Source organism: Pelophylax lessonae, assembly GCF_965119305.1.
Source record: "Pelophylax lessonae genome assembly, chromosome: 10".
Taxonomy (NCBI): domain Eukaryota; kingdom Metazoa; phylum Chordata; class Amphibia; order Anura; family Ranidae; genus Pelophylax; species Pelophylax lessonae.
In genome coordinates, this window is record NC_138777.1 from 162185232 (window position 1) to 162209078 (window position 23847).

A 23847-nucleotide genomic window follows, 5' to 3' on the forward strand; every position below is an offset into this window, starting at 1 on the left:
GTACAGAGCTCAGTGGTGTGTTGTGTACAAAGTGTATGGTTCAGGAGTTAGTTATGTACAGAATACAGAGCTCAGTGGTGTGCTGTGTACAGAGTGTATGGTTCAGGAGTTAGTTATGTACAGAGTACAGAGCTCAGTGGTGTGCTGTGTACAGAGTGAAATGCGACTAATGCTCCAAAGTAGGACCTGCACCTATTTTGGCAGCAAGCCTCGTGTTTTTCTTAATATGCGCTTTAGTTGTGCGCCAAAAGCGTGTCTCCTAGCCTATGCGTTCTCACAACGCAAAGGTGCGAATAGGGTTTCAAAGCAAGGAACCTCTTAACAATTCCGAAAGCATTAAAGAAAAAACAGAGCATAGATCTATTACACAAAATGACAATAGCCAATGACAGAATCTCATAAAACCAATCAACACAACGCAAAGCATTATTACTTAACTTGTCAGGATGGCCGAGCGGTCTAAGGCGCTGCGTTCAGGTCGCAGTCTCCTCTGGAGGCGTGGGTTCGAATCCCACTTCTGACAAATATTTTTTTTTTCCTTCTATAGTTGTCCACTATTAATTGAGCTTTAGGTATACGACAGGATAACTTTATTTTATTGAGAAATGATTGTTGGAAAAAAAAAAAATAAGAAATGAAGATAGCGTTCCATTTTGTGGGTTACAGAATGAATTTGCATTAGTAGGACTACATTTCCCAGAATGCCTGGCTGCATTTGTGCCGTCACTTCCGGTGGCGGGAGCTTGATGTCGGTAAGTGATGGGAGTTTTGGTGTGAAGTTATATAGAACAGAGCGGCTCCTTGTGTAATGTATGTGTGTTCATTCCTCAGATATGAATGAGAGCAGCGCTGCCCCCTGTGCCCGCCTGGAGCTCCACACTCTGTCCTCGGCTGCCCAGGAGCCCCTCCACCTCCTCCCCTGTGTGATCCAGAGACAGGGGCCGGCCAAAGTCACTGAGTACTTCACCCCGGCCATCAGAGAGGCTTCTGGAGGTGAGTGAACGGAGGGAGAGAACCTACCACTGCCCACCTTCCTGTGTAAGAGAAGGAGCACTGACTATAGGGAGCTTGTAGCACACAGCACACCTACCTCCACTATACAGATAAGTGGCTGCCATTAGGCCCCATGCACACTGAGCGTTAACCCCTTAGCGCTGGCCACGCGCAAATATGCGGCCTCTCTGCGTCTGGTGCCGAGGAACTGCATATTTCCATGAATTGCTGCCCAAACAGCTGTGCCGAGAGCGCGCACTCCCGACACCGTTACCAGCGCCTAACTGAAATCTCTAAATCGCTGCTTGTGATTGGGAGTTTTCGGATCACGTGACAGCCAATCACAGTGGTCATGTGCTCTAAAGTCCTGCCTGCTGGGAGGCACTGGCATGAAAATGTTAGAAATGCACCTTTTAGTGGCGTCTGCCTCCTATGTGTCCATGCATAAGAGGCAGACCCCCCCCCCCCCCCCCCCCCCTCAGTGCCAGTGCACTTAGCAGCAGGGTTTTGGCAGAAAATGTGTCTAAACGTGCCATAACAGTAAGGCTCCATGTACACGGGACGCTGAAAATGGCCGTTTAGGAGCAGTTGGGCGTTTTTTTCAGAAGCCCCTGAAAGCAGCTCCATGTTATCTTATCTGTCCATGTACACAGGGTCGTTTACAGTCATTTGCAGGCAGTTGCGTTCAGGGACTGTTTTTAGAACGCAATTATTTGCGTTCGAACGTGTGTTTCCCGGCGTTTCAAAAGCACAAACGCGTCCGAACGCGATGACCCGCGTTTAGCGTTCGCGTTTTTCCATTTTAAAGGGGAATCATTTTTTTGACCTCTAGGAACGGTTCTAAACGCAAACGCTGCTAAACGCCCGCTAAACGCGGGTACAAACGCGACCGAACGGACGTTTCAAACGTCCTAAAAATTCCAGCATTCAAAGGGACTTTTAACAACGTCCCGTGTACATGGAGCCTAACTATTATGTTTATTACCCACTTCCGTACTGCTGGACGTCATATGACTTCCTGGACTTAGAGTGCGGATATCTGAATGATGCCTACAGCTGCAGGCATCATTCAGATATCATTTTTTTAGCCAGCGATTCCCTTCACCTTAAGAACAATCCTAGCAGCTGTTCAGCCACTTGAGTGTTTCTACAGGCGGCGGGAGGGGACGTTCCCGCTGCCCTCCGGTGCTTCTACTGGCTCGCCCGTGTGATCGGGGAGCCGGAGAAGGAATCTGCCGCTGGAGGAAGTACACCATGGAAAATACCGAGGGCCAGATGGTCCCCAGCAGACTCTATATACTCAGTTGTGTATACTGCCGTGATCTTGGCTGGATAGCCGAGATCCGTGTTTTTGTTTTTTGATCTCAGGCTTTCGCAGAGGCTCAGGCTGTTGCAGAGGATTTGCACAAAGTAGCCTGGATCCTCCTCCTCTTCTAGGGTCCCTCTTCTCTCCTGGCCCCTTCCTCCTGTTCAGTGCCCCACAGCAAGCAGCTTGCTATGGGGGCCCCTGAGCTGATTCATAGCTCCCTGGGTCCATTCAGACACTGACCTGCCCGCCCCCTTTCTCCCCTGATTGGCTAGCTGACTTTGACAGCAGCCGGAGCCAATGGTGCGGCTGATGTTTGTCAGCAAATCAGGAAGGAGAATCTTGGTTGGCTGAGACACTCGTGGACATCGCTGGACAAAGAGGAACCTCAGGTAAGTATGAAGGGGGCACACAGAAGGTTTTTTATCTTAATGTATAGAATGTATAAAGATAAAAAAAAAACTTCTGCCTTTACAACTCTAAGGATTTTTGGCTGTTGTTTGGCAGCTCGAAGTGTCACCTCCCTCCATAAATTTTCTATAGTATTAAAGAGGTTGTAAACTCGATAAAAGTTTTTTTTTTTCTTTTGCAACCTGCAAGAGAAAGACATAATGAGCTAGTATGCATCGCATACTAGCTCATTATGAAATACTTACCTTAGAACGAGCCCCCGCCGTGCCGCTCTCTTACCTGTATGACGAGCGACATGTTCAGTCGCCCGTCTTCCGGGATCGCGGCATCCGGCCATCTGATTGGCCGGAGCCGCGGTGACGTCACTCCTGCGCACGCGCGCGGGAGCCGACGGTCACGGCACGGGGCTCTGAAGGAACGGCACGATCAGCCGTTCCTTCAGAGCGCATGCGCCAGTGACGTCACTGGCCGCATTAAAGGTAAATATCTCCTAAACCGTACATGTTTAGGAGATATTTACAGTACCTATAGGTAAGCCTTATCATAGGCTTACCTATAGGTACAACTTCCTGAGGAGGGTTTACTTCCTCTTTAAGGTCTGAAGACTGGCTAGGCCACTCTGTGACCTTAATGTGCTTCTTCTTGAGCCCCTCCTTTTTGGTCCACTCTTATTTACACATCATCTTTAACCACTTAAGCCCCGGAGGATTTGGCTGCTAAAAGACCAGGGGGTTTTTTGCGATTTTTTTACTGCGTGATTTTAACGGACAATTGCGCGGTCGTTTGACGCTGTACCTAAACAAATTTGACGTCCTTTTTTTCCCACAAACAGAGGTTTCTTTTGGTGGTATTTGATCACCTGTGCGATTTTTTGATCATGCGCTATAAACAAAAAAAGAGCGTCAATTTTGCAAAAATAACAATATTTTTCACATTTTTTTTATATGAAATTCCCCCCAAAAAAATGTAAAAATCAAAATTTTTAAACATTTTCGGCCAATTTGTTTTATGCTACATATGTTTGGTAAAAAAAATCACAAAAAGCGTATTTTGATTGGTTTGCGCAAAAGTTATCGCGTTTACTAACAAAGGGAAAGATTTTTGTCATTTTTGGTGTTTTTTTTTTAACGCGTAATGGCGGCGATCTGCGATTTTTTTTTTTTTTTTTTTTTTTTTTTCGATACTGCGACATTGCGGCGGACAGATCGGACCCTTGACTGACATTTTTGACACTTTTGGGGTTACCAGTGACATTACTGCAGTAATCAGTGCTATACATATGCACTGTTACTGCAAAAATGACACTGGCAGGGAAGGGGTTAACTGTATTGGAGCGGGAGGGGTTAAGTGTGTCCTAGGGGCGTGATTCTAACTGTATAGGGACATGGCTATTGGTGTAAAACAAAGATCAACGGTCCTACATAGTAGAACCGTCTGATCTTCATTTTTACACCAGGGAGAATGACGGGCGGCTTGTTTACATAAGCCGCTCCGCCTTTCTCCTTTCACCGGAGCGATCGTAGTGTGACCGGCGGACATCGGGTCCGCCGGTCACACGCACTGACTTGTCAGTGAAAGAGCCTCGGCTTGGCTCTCAAGTCAGTGACAGGCGAGTGACGTACCCATACGTCACTCTGCCTGGCCGGGGCTGACCGCCGCAGTATATAGTCGTGCGGCGGTCGGCAACCGGTTAAATCCTTAAGGTTTCTTGGCTGGCACTTGGCAACTCAAAGTTTCAGCTCCCTCCATACATTTTCTATAGAATTAAGATCTGGAGACTGGCTAGACCACTTGTGACCTTAATGTGCTTCTTAGCCACTCCTTTGTTGCCTTGGTGTTATGTTTTGGGTCATTGTCATTCTGCAAGACCCATCCATAACCAATCTTCAGTGTTTTGGGAAGAAGGTTCTCATCCAAAGATTTTATAATACTTGGCCCCATCCATTGTCTCCTCAATGGAGTAAAGTCGGTCTGTACTTTTAGCAGAGAAACCACCCCAAAGCATCATGTTTCCACTTCCCTGCTTGACTGTAGTGATGGTGTTCTTACGGTCATAGTCATGACCCAAAACATACCATGCCAGTCTCCAGACCTTAATTCTATAGAAAATGTATGGAGGGAGCTGAAACTTTGAGTTACCAAACGACAGCCAAGAAACCTTAAGGATTTGGAGAAGATCTGTAAAAGAGTGGACCAAAACCCTCCTGAGATGTGTGCAAACCAGGTCACTAACTACAAGAAACATCTTACCTGTGTGCTTTCCAACAAGGGTTTCTCCACCAAGTACTAAGTCATGTTTTGTTTGGGGATTGAATTATTATTTTACTCACTGAGCTACAATTAAATTTAGAACATTTTGTATAGTGTTTTTTCTGGATTTTTTGCTGGATATTCTGTCTCTATCATTAAATAATACACCGATGATAACCATTACAGACCCTTAATTTCTTTGTAAGTGGGCAAACTTCCAAAATCTGCAGGGGATGAAATAATTTTCCCCACTGTGTGAATGTAACATGTTATGAAAGGTGAACCTATTTAAACTCCAACTCCAGGGGGTTAAGGAAACCCCCCCCCCCCCCATTCCTAGGTACTGCAAGGGTTGAGTGCTTTTTAGTCTAGGGACAGAGGATTAAAAGAAAGGCATGGCCAAAGCATTTTTTCCCCATGCTTCAGTCATGTGATCACTCAGCCCTTTTTTTTTATATATATATACATACACCCCAAACTACTACTTTAACCACCTCGGCTACAGAAGGTTTTATCCCCTTTGTGACCAGGCCAATTTTTTCTATTTAGCACTGTACTTCTTCAACTGGTAATTGCTCAGTCATGCAACACTGTGCCCAAACAAAATGTATATAATTGAATAATTGAAAAAAAAAAAATATATATATATATATATATATATATATATATATATATATATATATATATATATATATATAATTTTTACTTTCTGCTATAAAATATATCCAAGAAAAAAATGTAAATAAAATTTCGTCATAAATTTTGGCCAAAATGTATTCTGCTGCATATCTGTGGTAAAAAAACATATTTATACTGATATGGACTGGGTAATGTGTTAGGAATGAAAGGATGCCACGTTGTTTGATGGAAATAAAAATTATCAACCTACAGAGGGCTGAATTCAAAGAGACCCCAAAAATCAAGGTGAAAAATGATGCAGGAGGCCAGTCCATTTTGCTGAAATTGAATTGCAGCAACTCAAAATGGTACTCAGTAGTTGTATGGCCCCCACATGCTTGTATGCATGCCTTACGTTGGGGGTATGCTCCTAATGAGACGACGGATGTTTAAAAAATGGATGTACTTGCGCACTGCTATGTTGTGCTATAAGACTACAAAACTAAAAACTTACAAAGCTGATCCCTCACAGCTATACACACTCTCTAAACGTGTATCAATGTTCAGAATTGTATTAAAAAGTGGTGCCGCGCTCCCAAATGTTAATGTGCTTGTATCCCTTTAAATACTTGAGGACCAGGCCTATTTCTGACACTTGTTGTTTACAATTTAAAATCTGTATTTTTTATTCATTGGCAGACACAGCTCCTGATCTTCTTAACCATTGGGTTATACTGCCCCCCTACAGGAGTAGGACACTAGGCAGAAAAAGTCTGGCTATGCCTAAGGGCAGTCCCAGGGGGTATACTCCCTCTCTGTTATAGGTACTCATTTTTTTTCTGCCTAGTCATGAGTAAGGACCTAGTTCCTTGCTGGGATCTCTCCTGACAATTTTTTTCTTTAGATACAATTTTCTTTTCTCCTGAAATTTTTCCTGTGAGATCTACAATCAACTGCCGGACTGGGCGACGGGCTGGATAATCTAGATCTAGTGGTCACCCCAGTCTAACCAGTGAGTGCGCGCAGACCTCAGCTCTGCGCTAAGTTGGCCACAACATAGCCCCACCGGCGGGGGCTAGCCTGCGAGTTAAACGCCTCGCAAGGTCGCATACAACAGGGTCTCGACCCAAGTCGCAGCGTTCTCCTGGTTGACAGCTCCCCATTTGGATGGAGAGGAGGTTCTGTCTGGAGCAGTGCCAGCCTTTTTGTTTTGGGGTGGACTTGGGACCTCCATGGAATGGTTGGACCCCTGGGTTCCCCTTCTTCCCATTAGGCACCCCCTCATCAGTCTGATGCTTCCTGTGGGTGATACACCTATGAGAGGTGGATCAGGTGGATTCTGACAGGTATTTCATCCAGGGATTCAACTTTTTTTTTCTCAAAGTAGGCCAGCTTATCCCGAAGGATAGCCACAATACATTCATTGATCATGATCCATGTCCGTTTTGCATTTAGGAGATCAAAGGGGACCATGGGTGACCTCCAGGATCACACATTGGATATCCTAGCTGCTGTGAAAATAAATGCATTTAGGCATGTCATAAATTCCGGGATCCCCCCCCAAGACCATACCAGACCTGGTAAGTGCCATCCCACCCTCCTGGACCATGTCGGAGCAGTGTGAACCTGGCTTTAATCAAACAATTATGTGACATTCGGCCCGTGTGTATGGCAGCCGGTCCAATAGAAGCTGGCTGTGCATGCTGGAAAACCAGCAGCTGACCAGCTCTTGATCAGCACTCTCAGCCAATGGTGGAGAGCGCTGACCAGAGTGTTCTGGTGGAGGGGCCGTCTCCCTGTCAGAACACAATAGCTCAGTGGGGGAGATCGCTGTACTAATATTGGATTGTGAGGACAGTGGCTCTGACCAGGGCTGGTAGTTTTTTTTTCTGAACAAAAAGAACAAAAACAAATGGTGTGTTAATTAATGGCTTAATGTGATTGTAAAGGCTTATTATTTATAAAAAAAAAAAAAAGTTATACTTTCCTCCTGTGCAGTTGGTTTTGCACAGAGCAGCCTGGATTCTCCTCTTCTCAGGTTCCTCGTTCCTGGTCCTCCCTCCTATCGAGTGCCCCCACAGTAAGCAGCTTGCTATATGGGGGCACCTAAACCGTGCTGCAGCTCGATGTGTCCATTCAGACATGGAGCTGCCATTTGGCCCCGCCCCCTCTCTCTCTCCTGATTTTAGACAGCTGCTGGACCCAATGGCGCCGGGGCTGTACCTCAGCCAATCAGGAGGGAGTCCCAGTAGAGCCAAAGGACTCGTGGACGTTACTGGACAGAGAGGGGGCACAGGTATGTATTAGGGGTGCGGGGGGGGGGGGGGCTGCTACGCACAGAAGGCTTTTTATCTTAACCACTTGCCGACTGCCTAACGCCGATCTACGTCGGCAGTCAGCCCCTCACAGGCAAAGTGACGTAGGGCTACGTCACTAGCTTCTGAGGGTCTAGGGAGCGAGCGCGTGCCCCCGGAGGCGCGCTCCTGCGTGGTCACGGACCCCCCCGCGCGTGTGACCAGCGGACCCGATGTCCGCCGGTCACTCGGCGATCGGCGGGGGGAGAGGGAGAATGTCAGGCAGCTTGTGTAAACAAGCCACCTGTCATTCTCTTTGCTGTAAAGACATTGATCAAACGGATCTAGTATGTAGATCCGTTGATCAGTGTCCTTACAGCTCAAGCCACAGCCAATCACAGTAGAAAGCACGCCCCTAGGGATACACACAGCCCCTCCCTCCCAAATAAAGTTAACCCCTTCACAACCAGTGTATTTTTACAGTAACAGTGCATATGTATAGCACTGATTACTGTAGAAATGTCACTGGTAACCCCAAAAGTGTCACAAATGTCAGTCAAGGGTCCGATCTGTCCGCCCCAATGTCGCAGTACCGCAAAAAAAATCGCAGATCGCCGCCATTACGCGTTAAAAAAAAAACACCAAAAATGACAAAAATCTTTCCCTTTGTTAGTAAACGCGATAACTTTTGCGCAAACCAATCAAAATACGCTTTTTGCAATTTTTTTTTTTTTTTACCTAACATATGTAGCATAAAACAAATTGGCCGAAAATTTTAAAAAATTTTGATTTTTACTTTTTTTTGCGGGAATTTCATATAAAAAAATGTGAAAAATATTGTTATTTTTGCAAAATTGACGCTCTTTTTTTGTTTATAGCGCGTGATCAAAAAATCGCACAGGTGATCAAATACCACCAAAAGAAAGCTCTGTTTGTGGGAAAAAAAGGACGTCAAATTCGTTTAGGTACAGCGTCGCACGACTGCACAATTGTCCGTTAAAGTCACGCAGTGCCGAATCGCAAAATACCCCCTGGTCAGGAAGGGGGTAAAATCTTCCGGGGCTTAAGTGGTTAATGCATACAATGCATTAAGATAAAAAAAAACCCCTGACTTTACAACTTCTTTATTAGGCTATAATTGTAAGGTTGCTCAGTATTCCTAGATATATATAGAAAGAACTATTTTGACAATTCCCCTTGTTTTCTTTACAGGTAAAGAGGTCTCATTCAGAGGCAGAGTGCTCCGAGGGCAGGAGGTTACTGTCCCTGAAGATTATATGGGGATTGTCCTGAAGGAGGATAATAAACCTTTCTCTGAGGAAGAGGTAAAACGGTGTACCAATATATTGCCTTGTTTTTGTCCACACCTCCTATTTATACCTTTTCAATCCCCTCAAGAAATCTAAATTTAGGCCTGCAGTAAAATGTAATTCTACCACCACACAGCTTACTTTTGTGAAATACAGTGGATATAGAAAAAAATCACCCCCCTTAAAATCACATTTAGTTTCTTTGCAGCCTTAGACACCATTCACACTGCCGCGACCAGAAAGTCACCTCATAAGGGGCAACTTGTTAGCGCGACTTTCAGCGCGAATTCAGCGCGACTTGTATGATAGACGACTTTGTACGACTTTGTATTTGGCCAATCAGAATATGATGGTTCTGGGTCATGATCAATCACACCAAAAAAACGCCCAGGTGGAGCGGAGCCCTATCCCTGTGCTACTAAAAATTCTAAGAAAAATTATCTTTTTTTTCTGGTTCTGGACATGCTACAGAGCTGAAACTTCACAGGTACACTTTTTAGACCCCCCAGACGCTAAATCCAAAAAAGTCATGCCTGCCTCCAAAGACGCCCAAAAAATGCCCGATAAATGCCTGCAACAAAAACACCCAGGTGGAGCGGAGCCCTATCCCTGTGCTACTAAAAATTCTAAGAAAAATGATCTTTTTTCCTGGTTCAGGACCATTTTAATGGAAAGTTGGATCACAAGTCGCTTCAAATAAGATAAGGAGGCGACTCCCATTGAAGTCTATGGGACAAGTCGGATACAAGTTGCCTCAAAGTAGTACAGGACCCTTTTCTGAAGTCGGAGCGACTTCAGTAGTGCCAATTAAGACGGCACTCATTGATTAACATTGCTTTTGTTATGTCAAGCGACTTGAGGGCACACAAGTCGCGGCAGTGTGAATGGACTCTTAAATGAAGACACACAATGTTTGTTTTATCCAGCTGTATTTACTCGCTGCAACTTATAATTTCAAAGTAAAAGATATAACCGCAACACGTCAAAAATTGAAAAAAAAATTCTAAAACAGAATCACGTGAGAAGCACAGCACTATTTCCCACTGAGAGGTTTGCCCCTCCTTGCTGTCACCATACAGACCAAATACTCCTACTGGGTACTGATCCCCTGCTCTTGCTGTGCTCCTTGTGAGCGTTATCGGGGTGCCACTATCTGGAGGCGAGTGCTGGCGCATAAGAGCCCTGGGGTCCCCCACATTTCCCCTTTTCTTCCCCCAGTCTGCTATACTCTGATGGAGGTTTGTTTCTTCAACAAACATTTGCTTTGACAAAACCTGTTCGGAACCGGGCCCATGAAAATGAAAAAGATCTGTGGATGCTTTGTCCCTCAGTGGCTATCTGGTGTATACTAAGATACATCTTGATCTATGATACATTGTGATACATATATGTTCAGTTCACAAATCCCTGAAGAAGGAATAATTAGTAGATTCCGAAACATGTTGGATGTTGCTTATCGCTTGAAGAGTCAATGACCACACCCATGTACTCTGGCTCACATGCCATTGAATTGAACACCGTTTTCCATTGTATTTTGTTTTTATGCCAATGTATTCTATGATCATTTTGTTTACTTTGTACATTTCTTTGTGTATTTATTTTTTTTAATTATTAATAAATACTACATTTTAATTAATTCTGTACTTTTTTACTCACTGTACTAATTTACAGCTCTACCCAATTTAAATTCCCCTGGGACATTTTTTCTGTTTTTTTCCGTGGGGTCAGTATGGTCTGATTTATGGCTTCCCTCCTCAAGCTTCTGCCAAGATTTCTACGCAGGATAGAGGCAGAAGGGATTCTGGTCATCTTGGTGGCTTCGGGCTGGGCTTGGTACGCCGATCTGGTGCGGTTGGTCGCTGACGTTCCTTGGAAGCTTCCTCTCAGGGAGGATCTGCTGTCCCAAGGACCGATCTTCCATCCTGCTTTACAGTCGCTGGCTTTGACGGCTTGGGTGTTAAATGCCAGGTGCTGAAGGATAGAGGTTTATCTGAGTTGTGATTCCTGTTAAAAACTAGGAAATCTACTTCTAGAAGGATCTACCATCGTATGTGGAAGACTTGCATTACATGGTGTGAGTCTCTTGGGGTTCATGCACGTTCCTTCTCTGTGGTTCGAATCTTGACCTTCCTTCAATGGGGGGTTGAGCAGAAATTGGCCTTGAGTACCATCAAGGGCCAGGTATCGGCTGTGACGGTCTTCTTCCAACGACCTGGCCACTCACTCCCTGGTGCGTACCTTTCTTCAGGGTGTCTATTTGGTTCCTCCAGTGCAGGCTCCATTGCCGCATTGGGACCTCAATTTGGTGTTTTCGGTCCTCCAGAAGCCTCCCTTTGAAAATCCTCAGGAGATTCTCCTGCTGTCCCAGAAGGTGTGCTGCGCTGGGTGTCGGAACTGTCCGCGTTATCCTGTCGTTTACCTTACCTGGTGATTCGCATATATAAGGTGGTTCTTCACCCCTGTCCGTTTTTCGTTCCAAAGGATGTCTCTGATTTTCATTTGATTTGTGTTGTCTTCCCTGTGTCCCAGACCTAAACATCCAAAGGTAATTGCCTTGCATGCCTTGGATATGGTCTGGGCAATTAGGGTGTACCTGGTAGCTACAGAGTCTTTCAGAAAGTCAGACTTTGTGCTTACAGATGGGCCTCGTAAAGGGTTGTCCGCTTTCTTTGCGACCATTTCCATATGGATCACACAGACAGTGATTTAGGTCTATTCCTTCAAGGGTCAGGTTCCTCCTTTCCCTGTTAAGGCGCACTCTACTTGGACTCTTAGTGCTTCCTGGGCTTTCCGTCATCAGGCGTCAGTGACGCAGGGTTGCAAGGCGGTCACTTGGTCGTCGGCGCACACTTTCACAAAGTTTTTTTAAAGTAGATGTTGGCATCTGCGGATGATTTTTTGGCCGCAAGGGTTTGCAGGCTACTGTTGAGAGGACCTGATCCTCTTTGAGGGTGTATTTTTTTTTTTTTTTTTTTTTTTTTCAGGTGGGCTCCTGTTGCCTAGTTGGCTACTGTTTAGCCTTGGAATTTTTAGCCTTGAAATTCTTTTTTTGTTCCCACCCCTCATGTTTAAAACTGCTTTGGGACGTCCCAATGGTTATGAATATCTGAAGCGGTGTCTGTCAATGAATGAAAGAGAAAATGGGATTTCTCTATCGTTCGACAGACGCAGCTCCCTCCATCTTCTTTAGACCAATGGGTTATGCTCCTCCAATGAGGAATAGGCACTAGGCAGGAAAAAAGCTTAACCATGGCTATGGGGCTGTCCTGTCCCTGCAGGCATAACCCCACACTATATCAGTAAACAGTTTGTTTCTGCCTAGTTGAAGGAATAGGACCTAGCTCTCTGCTGGGTCTTTGGTCTTCGCTTTTAACGAAAATTTGTGTTAGTTGGTATTTTTTTATTTTTTACACAAGTTCGTTCCTGACGGACCAAGATCAGGGGAACTACAAGCAACAGCCGGCTGTGGGTTCACACTGAATAATCTAGAGCCTTAAGGTCTCCCAGCCTGGCCAACGAGTGTGAGCAGGTTCTAGTCCAGAACTAGGTCTCGCCACGACTGTGACCCGACGGATGGGGATGAGCCTGCAAGTGGACTGTCTCGCTGGAACGCGATGACCTGGAACGCCCGGAGTCGCAGCTTCCCCCTTGTTGACAGCACCCCCAATCCCGGGTGGGAGGTGTTCTGTTTCGGTGTGGCGCTCACCTGGTATCGTGGTATGGTAAGTAGATTGTCCCCCCCAAAACCTGTGGCGGTCTCGGGGTGGACGTGGGCCCCTCCTTTTTGGGATGGTCTGATCCCCTGGTTCTCTTCCATTCCCCCAACCCCTCTAACAGTCACGGTGGTCTTTTTGGTCCCCCTCCTCCCAGAGTTAGGTAAGAGCTGGCTTTGCCACTTGCTCCAGTAAGAAGGGATGGATGTGGTTGTTGCTGACCAGGTTGTCCGGATTGCACCGGGGGTCTTTGAGTAAGTTCCGGGCCCCCTGGGGATTAGTGACTGGGGCAGGGATGTCTTTTGGGCTCCTTGCGGCGGTTATAGGCTTGAGGGGGAGCAGCTGTTTCTTCATCCGCGGGGCTGTGCCTCACGTGGCTGGATCAGGCCGAAAATTGAGGCCATGGCTTGTGGCCTACTCACGGCTGTCCGAGTACCATGTCCAGCTGTCAGAGCTCATAACCGAGCTGTCCGAATTGCTGATTAAGCTGATCGAGTTGACGGCGGACCCGCGACCGGATCCGACCCCAAATTTAGGCCGCGGCTTTGCGGCCTACTCGAGGCTGGCTGACCAAGATGCTGACCAGGTGGTTTTGAGCTGCTGCCCAGAGGGATAAAGCAGATGGGCATCCACCCCCCCCAGGGCGGTGGACATATGGACAGCCTGGCGCCCCCCTTGAACCTGGGGCTGCCGTGGGGGTACTCTGCCTGCGTCACTGGCAGTGGCGTGGCGGCTGGGCCTGGGACGACCACGGTGAGGCGGGCGGCGCTGGCTGGCTGCCATGGGGACGCTTGGGGCTCCAGGTCCTAGATGGCTGCAACACTCGGGGCTCCTGTGTGAACTGGAGTGTGGACTGGCTTGGCTGGCTGGCTTCTTGGCTGCAAGGCCGCAGGTGGGACGCCGATACACGCGGGGGATGTTCTTGCTGCGCCTCGGCCCGGGTCAAAGAGAGGGAAGAGGAGGGGCGGAGCCGTTTTATTAAGCTCCCGCACTAATCCACCAATCAGCTGTCTTCTTGTGATTTCTCGCACAAATCCACCAATCAGCTGTGATCTTGTGACTTTTTTATCCCAGGCGCGATAGGGCGTGGCCGCGGCTGATGACGTCATTTCCTAATCGATGTTGCCGGCACCCCGCATCGATGCAGAATCACGAAGGGTCGAATCGCGATGCATCGATGCTTCGATTATATTCCGCAGGCCTACTCAACCCCCCCCCAGCTGTTGCAGCTAAATAATAGTCAAATTGCTTTAAAAACACACATGAACACTGGTTTTATTAAATAACGGAACGTTATAGATGACGTAGGAATCTGCTGTGATGGTAGAAATAGAGCATGTCCTTTCTGAGTTGTTTTTAAAGTAGTTGATCCTTATTCCAGGTCATTTAGCAGGCAATAAAGCCAAGATCAGGCTGCATTCCCTATTGAATGACCTGGAACAAGCATGCAGCCATTATGCAAAATATGTCTAAACTCCCGTTCTGCATACTGTGTTTCAGGTCCATAATGGCGTGTGTGTTATCAGCTTGAGAGGGAACTTTAGATGAGCAGATTGCTAGAAATGAAGCCCATTTGAGGGTTATAGTTGTACATCTGCCTTTATCTACCAGGATTTTTGGATTTAGGATCCCTTTATTGTAGTCATCACATTGGTTTTTGTCTTTCTCTATTCCAGGATCGTTCACTGACAGTCAGAAGCACTTTCCAGTCCTTTACGCAGTGGAACCTGGAAACGCCACCGTCTGCAGACGATGTCTTGGTGATGTCACTAGCATGGCCGAAAATCGCTGCTGCGGTAATGCATTCAGGCCATAGTATTTTAATTACTTAGTCATCAAAAGCATATCTTGCTAAGAGATTCAGCTTTTCTAATCTTCTGCATTTAGTTTACATGGGATCAGTAGTAACTCCTAGAAAATGGGGGTTAAATTTCTGCCTTCAGGGGGAATTGGACACTGGTAAAGAAAGCCTGTGGCCAGCCAGGTATAGCCCCTATTCTGATAATGTTTCACCTTGTAGAGAAGCAGCAGTAGGAGTATTATCGTTTATTCAAGGAACATAGGGTTGGTAGTATTTCAGACAGTCAGAATATTTTAAAGCAGTCCAACCGAGGGGTGATTAACACTAATAGGCCCGCATACCAAAAAAGTAAAAACTGGGGGCAGCATGCAGCTCAAAGGGTTGCCTGAAGGACCTTCTGCCTAAAGCTGGCATCAGATAATCCTTGAACGTCCAACGAGAAAAGCTTTGTGATTGACCGAAGGAGCAGATTTGCAATTGCTTATTGAGCTTTTAGGCATCAGGCATCCATTTCCTAGATTTGCAAGGTAACGGAAAAGTCACTAAGCATAGCTGCTGCTTAATTTTTAGTGCTAATGTTTCACAAATTGACATTACTTCTGTAGCAGGTTTCGTAGCAGAACCTGCTAGGAATATCAAGATTTGCAAATGGCTTATGGATATTTGTCAACCGGATCCTTAAACTTTGGGACTTCCTCAATGATAACATATAGTATTTTGTTAATGTTAGATGGATACAGCCCACTTTAATAAAGGCTTCCTCAAACTGATATGTTAGAAAAATATTTTTGAGGAGAAAATAACTTATCAGGATTTATCCAGTCTCCATAGAGAACTGGTTGGAATAAATAAGGCGCTGGAAAGGTTTTAATAGTCTTGGCGGCCTCTTGGTGAATCAAGCTTAGTTTAGCTTGGCCTACATTCATATCATCTGTGGGCTGTTCTAGTTTAACAGTTTCAGACCGTGTTTACATAAAGGAGAAAACAGACCATGTTCATAATAAATTATATGATCTCTTTACATTTGGGATCATTATCAACTGATTGTCACTGTTCAGAAATAAACTCCTTTAGAATGGATTTGTGAGATTCCTCATCCGTCACAGCTTCCGAGAGCCTGTTACAGGTGCAGGAATGTCAAAAAAGATCTCTGGAAGCAAATGTGTAGAAGTATGCTTATGCTCTGTGTTCTGATGTTGGTAAAGTCTAGTATAGATCCTCAGATACGGCTGGGGGGGGTGGGGTCAAGCCTTATGGGGTGTGGGAAGTATGTTGTCTCAAGTAGGGGACATCAATCCAGGCGATTGGTGTCTGGTCCCTGAGGAGGGACAATGCTGGCCACCCTGGAACTGTTAGTGAATTGTACCTTGGCGAGGGCGAATGTAGCAGGACTGCTCCCTTTGCATTTGGGATCTGACATGTTTGCACAGCTAAACTGAGACAACCTAATTTAAACTCCCAAGAAAACAACTTGGTTATATACAAATTGACTGCTGAGAGCAGATGAGATTAGCCGACAAAGGTGATTGGGTTACTGTAGGTAACAGCAGGGACGATATCAGGTAAAAATGTGTGTCCTTTTGTGATTAGAGCATTGGTGGGAATATTCTTCCTCGCCCTAAAAAAGTGGGAACAAAATATGTAGAAAACCTGCATGACAGTGAAATTAGTGGAAACCTGTGATAATAGTAGTCCTTTTAATAGTTCCCAAGGCTCTGACATAAGACAGGGGAGTCCTAAAAGACTTACCATGGTCTGGGACGTGGGGAGTACTTAGCAGCTAACCGAACATGAGGAACATTGAACCCCCTACCCGAAGGTCACAGTCCAGGTTTTCTTCGCATTGTCTTTGGCATACTCAAGGGAGTCTTCATAGACTGGGTTACAGCTGTAAACCTGGAAAGCACTCCGTGGTTAACTAAAACCGTACACAGGGATCTGAGAAGTGCCACAATCGGTACACGGTGCCGAAGGTCACATTACAGGCAGGCCCTACAGTCTTTGGTCCAGCTACCAAAAATTAGCTGATTGCTGCATAAAGAGCTCTGCAGAGTATCAACAAAGTTTTAATTGAAGTAAACTTACTAGCAAAAAACGGAAGTGTGATTGGTGCAGGAGGGGTTATGCTTGGCAGGGAGCTCTTTTGTTTGACCATGTCCAGTTCCTCCTGAAGGTGGTAGCATAACCCTTATTGTTAGGGATGCACCGAAATGAAAATTTTGGACCGGGACCGAAACCAAAAATTCAGGATGCCCTTGGCCGAAAACCGAAAATGACTTTTTTCCCCCAAATGATTTTAAATTAGATCAGCAGTGATGAGTTGCCTGTCATTCATCTAACAGCTCCACATACATAGTGGGCAAGCTAGTTCAGATGACGGCGTCCTGTGCAGCCTGCGGGAAAGGAATTGTGTATGCCTGTATGGCTGGAGCAATGCTGCAAAAATGTTTGTTGTGTTGTGACAGTGGGACGCCGTCCCTACCAGAACACTCCAATCACCACCATTGGCTAAGAGCGCTGACTGGGAGTCAGTCGGCTGCTGGTTTTACAGCATGCTCGTCTGACTTCTGTTGGATAGACCTATCAGATTCTGCAACCTAAAGGGATGTTCAGCCAAAAACAAACTTACTGCGCATGTGCCATGTGTGCTGTAATGCATTGCAATAGGTTTCCTAATGTGACAGAACACGTAGCAGCAGCGGACATTTTCTTACACCCACGCGAGTCTTGAATTGTACATTTATTGTAACAGAAAATGCTGTGAATCGCATACTCCACGCAGCGGTGTGTGGTGAAAATTCCAAGAAGTAGATAGTAATAAAATGTGAACAGCAATATTCAAATGAAATATAACAGCATGATTTGCATACTAGACAATGCTCAAAAAAATGTGCAAATAATGCAACCGATCAAGAATAAATTCTTAATAGATGTGCAAATATGACAATAAGTGCTGAAAAATGGGTATAATAATTTATGATACCCATTTTTCAGCACTTATTGTCAAATGTGCTTATGTTATGGTTAGGAATGTATTCCTGACTCTGTAGCATTATTTGCACATTTTTTTGAGCATTGTGTAGTATGGGAATCATGCTGTATGTTTCATTTGATTATTATCAACTTTTTGGGATTAGCATCACATACTGCTGCATGGAGTATGCGATTCAAGTCATTTTAGAAGGAGAGCGCTTTAATGGGAAATTGCATTGAAGAGTTATTGCTGGACCTTAACACACTGTGGGGGAGAGAGAGAGAGAGAGAGAGAGAGAGATTGCATTAAGCGTTATTGCTGGACCCAAACACACTGTGGAGGTACAACTGCAAGCACTGACAGAGAGATCTCTCTCCAATGGCAAGCTGCACTAGGCTGTGATTATACATTTCATCCGTTCTAACTACCGACGCTTTTGGAGGAGAAAAGGGGGCAAGTTGTTTTTTAAACAAGCCGATATCCACGTTACCTTCCTCCGCAGCGAACAGCACATGAAGGGAGGAGGTAGGTGGACCGATTCAGCAATAGGGTCGGAGGAGGATCCGCTGTGCATCCTGGGTCCCTCTCCCCTGAGACGTCACTGGTTGCTAGACACCAATCGGCTGGCCATCTAGCAACCCCTGTAAATCACAATGAAGCGCCAGCTTAGGATCGCAGCGGTCATCAGAGATACCCGCAAATGACAGGGAAGTGAAGGGCTCACTTTTTACTTATATCAGGGTCCATACATTTTCGGCATCCTTTTAAACCCCTTATCGGCCGAAATTGGATAGTCAAATTTTCGGCCTAAATTATCGGTGCACCTCTACTTATTGTCTATGAATTACTATTGATCCTTTGTCCCTTAATGGATGATAATGAAATTTTCCCAATTGCATATTGCTGGTATGTATGGTATTGTAAGTATGTCTGCATGTAGCCACTGTCATTGTGTCCATATAAAGTCAGCTGTCTCTTTATTCCTAACTACATTGTGCCTGTGGTCAGTCCTCTGAATGCTGTGTCTTTTTCACCTACCAAACACATCTGCCAAGTCGGGATAGCAACCACTCCACTGTAGCAGTAGTTCAGCATGTCAGAGGACATTATGGTAGGTTTCCAGTTCCTGCCAAGATGGCTGCAGCGGAGAGATGAAAATAAAGTTCTAAAAGTCTCCTATTTCAGGAATTAAAGGTATAGGCAGCACATGCGGCTCAGATGTTAGAACACAGGTCAGAAGCCACAGAAAGATGACACAAGCTGATTAACCCCATCATTCACCAGTTGCATCAAACGTCAGGATTAGGGGACCATTAATGACTGCACTATACAAAAGAAGAAATATGTTGGCCTGAAAATTTGCTTCATATATGGCTAGAAAAGTTATGATATACTGGCTCTGTGCCTAGCTTAAATGGAAACATGTACATACAAAGGCTGTCATTGCTAAATCCCCTGTTTGATAATGCAAATTGCCTGCTATGCTGAGCCAAAGTATGCAGTGGCTCCTGGGTCACAAACATGGAACAGATATGCAGGTCAGTGGTTTTCAATTTCCTTTTGCCTATATATGTTCCATGTCAGTGGCTTAAAAAAAGCATAGCTTGTGGCAACCATGTAACTGCCAATGCTGACCACCTTTTAAAAATTGTTAGGTCTTGCTTTCTCTTACTATGGGGAACCATTTATAGGCATATTCCACTTACATTTCTGGTAGGGTCAACTGTTACAGTTGTTTAGAGTCTAAGGCTGTTCAAATTAGTTTTTTTTTTTTGTAACAATGGTTTAGCACAGTGGTTCTTAACCTTGTTGGAGGTACTGAACCCTACCAGTTTCATATGCGCATTCACCGAACCCTTCTTAATTGGAAAAATAAAATATGATTTTTTTCAAATTCAAAACATAGGTATATATTTAGGTAAATATTTATACATAGGTGCACAAAATTAACAAAACCCTTAAAACATGATTTTCACACAAAAACAAAAACCTAATTTGGGATAACTTAACTTCAGCCGCTTTTCCCAGCATGATATTCGCCATCTTCAACACAGCTGGTTTTATGAGTGTTTCACCAATGGTGTGTGGTTTGCCCTGCTTTGTGATCAGGTAAGCAACTTCGTACGATGCTATGAGGATCGGTTTGTTGATGGGTACAAAGCCGAGAACAGGCAGACTAGCCTTTTCATCGATTCTGGCTCTCCTCACCTTGAATTCAGCGAGCGTTGTGTTCTTGTATTTTCCATCTCCATGCAGCTTAAGGAAGTGTTCTTAATTTTGCCGGTGCTAGACTAGAATTGCTCAACTTGGCATTGCAAATCATGCAGTTAGGACGTTGACTCCCATCACGTTTTGTTATACATGTGAATCCATATTGTACATATTTGTCCGACCACTTTCTTTTTTTGCTCGACATAGTATGAAGGGATTAATATTAAGAAAGAAATCACCAAATTCCCTGCAGCACAGATAGGCCAAGCGATGTTGCGTAATCACCTGCAGCCAATGAGCGGGGCGTGTCATCACGAATCATATGAGTCGGGTGTGTGTCTTGACCTCCGCTGAACCTGTGAGACTGACTCACTGAACCCCTGGGGTTCGATCGAACCCAGGTTAAGAAACACTGGTTTAGCAGATTGCTGATATATGAAGTGTGGCATACTTTCCCTACAGTTCTATAATGTCATTCTTCTTCCTTTTCAGGTTCACACACCAGTTGATTAGAAGGGCACATTTCTGTCTATCAAGATGTATTGCTCCGGAAACATTTTTTGCATATGTAAATATAGCCTACATTCCATTGCTCATAATTGTTTGCAAATGGTATATTACAGCTGTACTTAGGCACTAAAAGTGTATTAAGTTGAAATTTTTTTTTTCTTTTTTTTAATAAAAATGAAGAGTGGTAAAATTGTGAATTCATTAGGACATGAAAGCCAGACAAAAGTAGTTGTGTATTTTTACTTTCATGTTGTGTGTGTGTTTGTTTTTCTTTAGCATTTTAATTGCACAAACAAAAAAAGAAACAGCTGTTATTGTATCTTTAGGCTCAAGCTTGGGCCACATGGCCTTTGCTAGATGATCTTGTGGGACTGATAATCATAGCACTTCCTCAACTGCTATCCTCCTCTATGGGACAGATATGTGCCTAGCATTTCAGCTGCATTACCCTTTAATATACAGGTGCATCTCATAAAATTGCAATATCAAAAAGTTAGTTTATTTCAGTAATTCAAAAACTAAAACTCATATTTCAAGCATTTCTTTCTTTTCATTTTGATGATTTTGGCTTACAGCTAGTGAAAACCCAAAATTCAGTATCACAGAAAATTAGAATATTACATAAGACCAAAAAAAAAATTAATACAGAAATGTTGGCTTCCTGAAAAGTGTGTACAGTATATACCAGTGTTTTTCAACCTTTTTTCACGCAAGCCACACTTTAAAATCTGGAAGAATCTCAAGGTACACCAACCAAAAATGCAGCCTGGACTGGACGGAACAACATGACGTCGCTCTGGCCCTCCAAGGCCATAGAGGATATACTCTTTCATCGCCCCCTGGGACTAGCCCGCTGCACTATTGGATTGCTTCTCGGGTGAGCCAGTGGGAGGGGGGTACATCCCCTCCCGCTGCTTCTGAAAGCATTCCAGTGGCTCATGTGGTGCTTGGAACCCTTTCATTAGAAAGCCAGCCGTGGGCTGTAAAAAACAATACTGAGGTTATGGCTGATATCTTCAGCCATAACCCCGATAAACCATTTCAGAGTCGGAACGTATATTTAACTATGACTCGCTGCAGTACAGGTGTAGCGCAGGGTACCTGCACTTTTCATGTGCGTTACCTGCTGTTTCTCATCAACTTCTATTATGTCCTACATTTTCTGAAAGCACACCAAAAATGAGGGGCATAATAGAAGTCTATAGGAAACTGCAGGTAATGCACATGAAAACCGCGGGTACCCTGTGCTACACTTGCACTGCGGCCAAACTGCAGCAGAGCAATGTGCAAGCGGAAGACAATATAATAAAGAAGTGCAGTTACCATTAAAGAAATATAGTTACTATTACCAATAATAATAATAATAACCAACATATCTTATGTATATTTATATTGCATTAAAAAAAAAAACAATCACCATGCCTGCAATTATACCTAAAACAAAATCATGCAGGTAAATTACAGGTACAATTGCTGTACCTCATGGAGCTCAGAGGAGCTCATATGCAGCCACTGAAAAGCCTCCTCCCTGTTCTTCCTCCTCTCCTCATGCTCTGCTTCACCTCCCCCCAGGGAAAAGCGCGCCAGCCAGCGTCTCCTGGGGCCTGCGTCTCGCACATCCCAGAAAGCTGTGCGTACGCTTGACCCGCCCCTAGCAACCGATGACCTCATCGGTTGGCAAGATGCGATCGGATGGCCCGCACAGCTTCCCAAATGCCTGTGGCAGCGGGAAGTGAGCTTTAGACAGCGGACCAGAACCGCTGTAACAACAAGGCTTAACTGAGTGGCCAACACAGTTTGTAGATCAGATGGGGTAATTTTGCCACGGCACACAGGTTGAAAAACGCTGGTATATACTATACACTCAATACTTGGTCAGGGCTCCTTTTGCATAAACAATTGCATTAATGAGGGGTGGCATGTAGGCGATCAGCCTATGGCACTGCTGAGGTGTTATGGAAGCCAAGGTTGCTTTGATAGCGATCTTCAGCTTGTTTGCATTATTGGGTCTGGTGTCTTGTTTTCCTCTTGACAATACCCGACGGATTCTCTATGGGGTTTAGGTTAGGGGAGTTTGCTGGCCAATCAACCACAGTGATACCATAAATCATTAAACCAGGTATTGGTACTTTTGACAGTGTGGAAAGGTGCCAAGTCCTGCTGGAAAATGAAATCAGCATCTCCAAAAAAAGCTGGTCAGCAAAGGGAAGCATGAAGTGCTCTAGAATTTCCTGGTAAAGGGCTTCACTGACTTTGGACTTGATAAAACACAGTGGACGAACACCAGCAGATGACATGGCTCCCCAAATAATCACGGACTGTGAAAAATTGGATTTTTGACTAACCGTAAAATATATTTCCTGACAGACTCCATGGCAGCCTACGTGTGGGTTAGTCCCGCCTCCTACTACCTCATAGGACCCCACTCCCATAAATTTCACTCTGCCCTAGAGACCATGTTCCTTTTTTGTCCTCCTCCTGTTGGATGGATATCAAGTCTTACCTCATGAAGATTTTCGGTCTATTTCCTGGTGATTTACACGATTGATTCCAGGCTGAATTCCTGAAGAGTCCAGTACGCCCTAGCTACTAGCGGGGTAGGACACGGGTGTGCAATCCCATGCATTGGAGAAGCATAAAGCCTGGCCACTGGCGGGCAAGCTGAATATGGCCAATCGTCCTAGCTACTAGCGGGAGGCCCATTAATACACCCCGAATCGATGCGCTGGAGGTTTTCGTGTCCCAGGTCAGACCGTGGTTTGGAGCGTGCTTGGTAACGTATGGCAGCCATTTTTTGTATATGTATTTTGTCTTGCTGTGTTTTGGAACGCAGGTGCGTTTCATCTTGCGGCCCCCGGCTCTTCCTGTGTCCCAGCGCAGCTTCCGGGTCACCGCTGTGTGTCTGGGGGCGGTGCTGGCGTAGTGGAGTGGCTGTTCGTGCTCACACATGCGCACGGATGCTGTCTGTCACGGGGGGGCGGTGACGTCATCATCTGGCGGCAGATTTAAACTGCTGTCACAGTGGGTCACATTGGGATTGTACTGCGGGCATATGCGGCGGCTTCCCTGTGTTTGATCGTTCTCTGCTAGTGGTAAACTTAATCCTGCTGGATGTCTGTGTGCAGTCTGTGGTGTATGCAGCACTTCTTTTGACTGTTACAGTCTTCCTGTTAAGAGCAGTATGGATACTTCACCGCCCCCCAGTGGCCAACCCTTACTCTACAGGTAAGAATGGTATTATTTTTACCTATCCCTGTACGGTTCGGATTTAGGGCAGTAGGGGTAGTTTTTCCCTTTTCTCTTAGCCCTTCTAGGTCTGATAAACAAACTAAAGCACGCGAAGATAAGGACCTTACTAGGTCACAACGTCATCACACATCTCCTGGCACTAGTCGCCACAAGTCTTCTACCAAACATCACAAGGAAGGCTCCTCGCTTGCATCAGCACAAAGACAC

At 45.2% G+C, this 23847-nt stretch overlaps 1 protein-coding gene across 2 annotated transcripts; it reads left to right on the forward strand.

Annotated features, from left to right (window-relative positions):
- Positions 1-722: 722 nt before the first annotated feature.
- RNASEH2C (ribonuclease H2 subunit C) lies at positions 723-20442 on the forward strand. 2 transcript variants are annotated; one of them, XM_082269582.1, is made up of 5 exons: positions 723-752; positions 832-993; positions 9085-9197; positions 14572-14691; positions 20374-20442. In XM_082269582.1, exons 2-5 carry the CDS (start codon positions 834-836, stop codon positions 20392-20394), a joined length of 414 nt encoding a protein of 137 aa, XP_082125708.1. In that variant the 5' UTR covers positions 723-752; positions 832-833; the 3' UTR covers positions 20395-20442. The 2 variants fall into 2 exon arrangements, with proteins under 2 accessions (XP_082125708.1, XP_082125707.1); XM_082269581.1 differs by lacking the exon at positions 723-752 and having other exon boundaries at positions 769-993.
- Positions 20443-23847: the final 3405 nt, after the last annotated feature.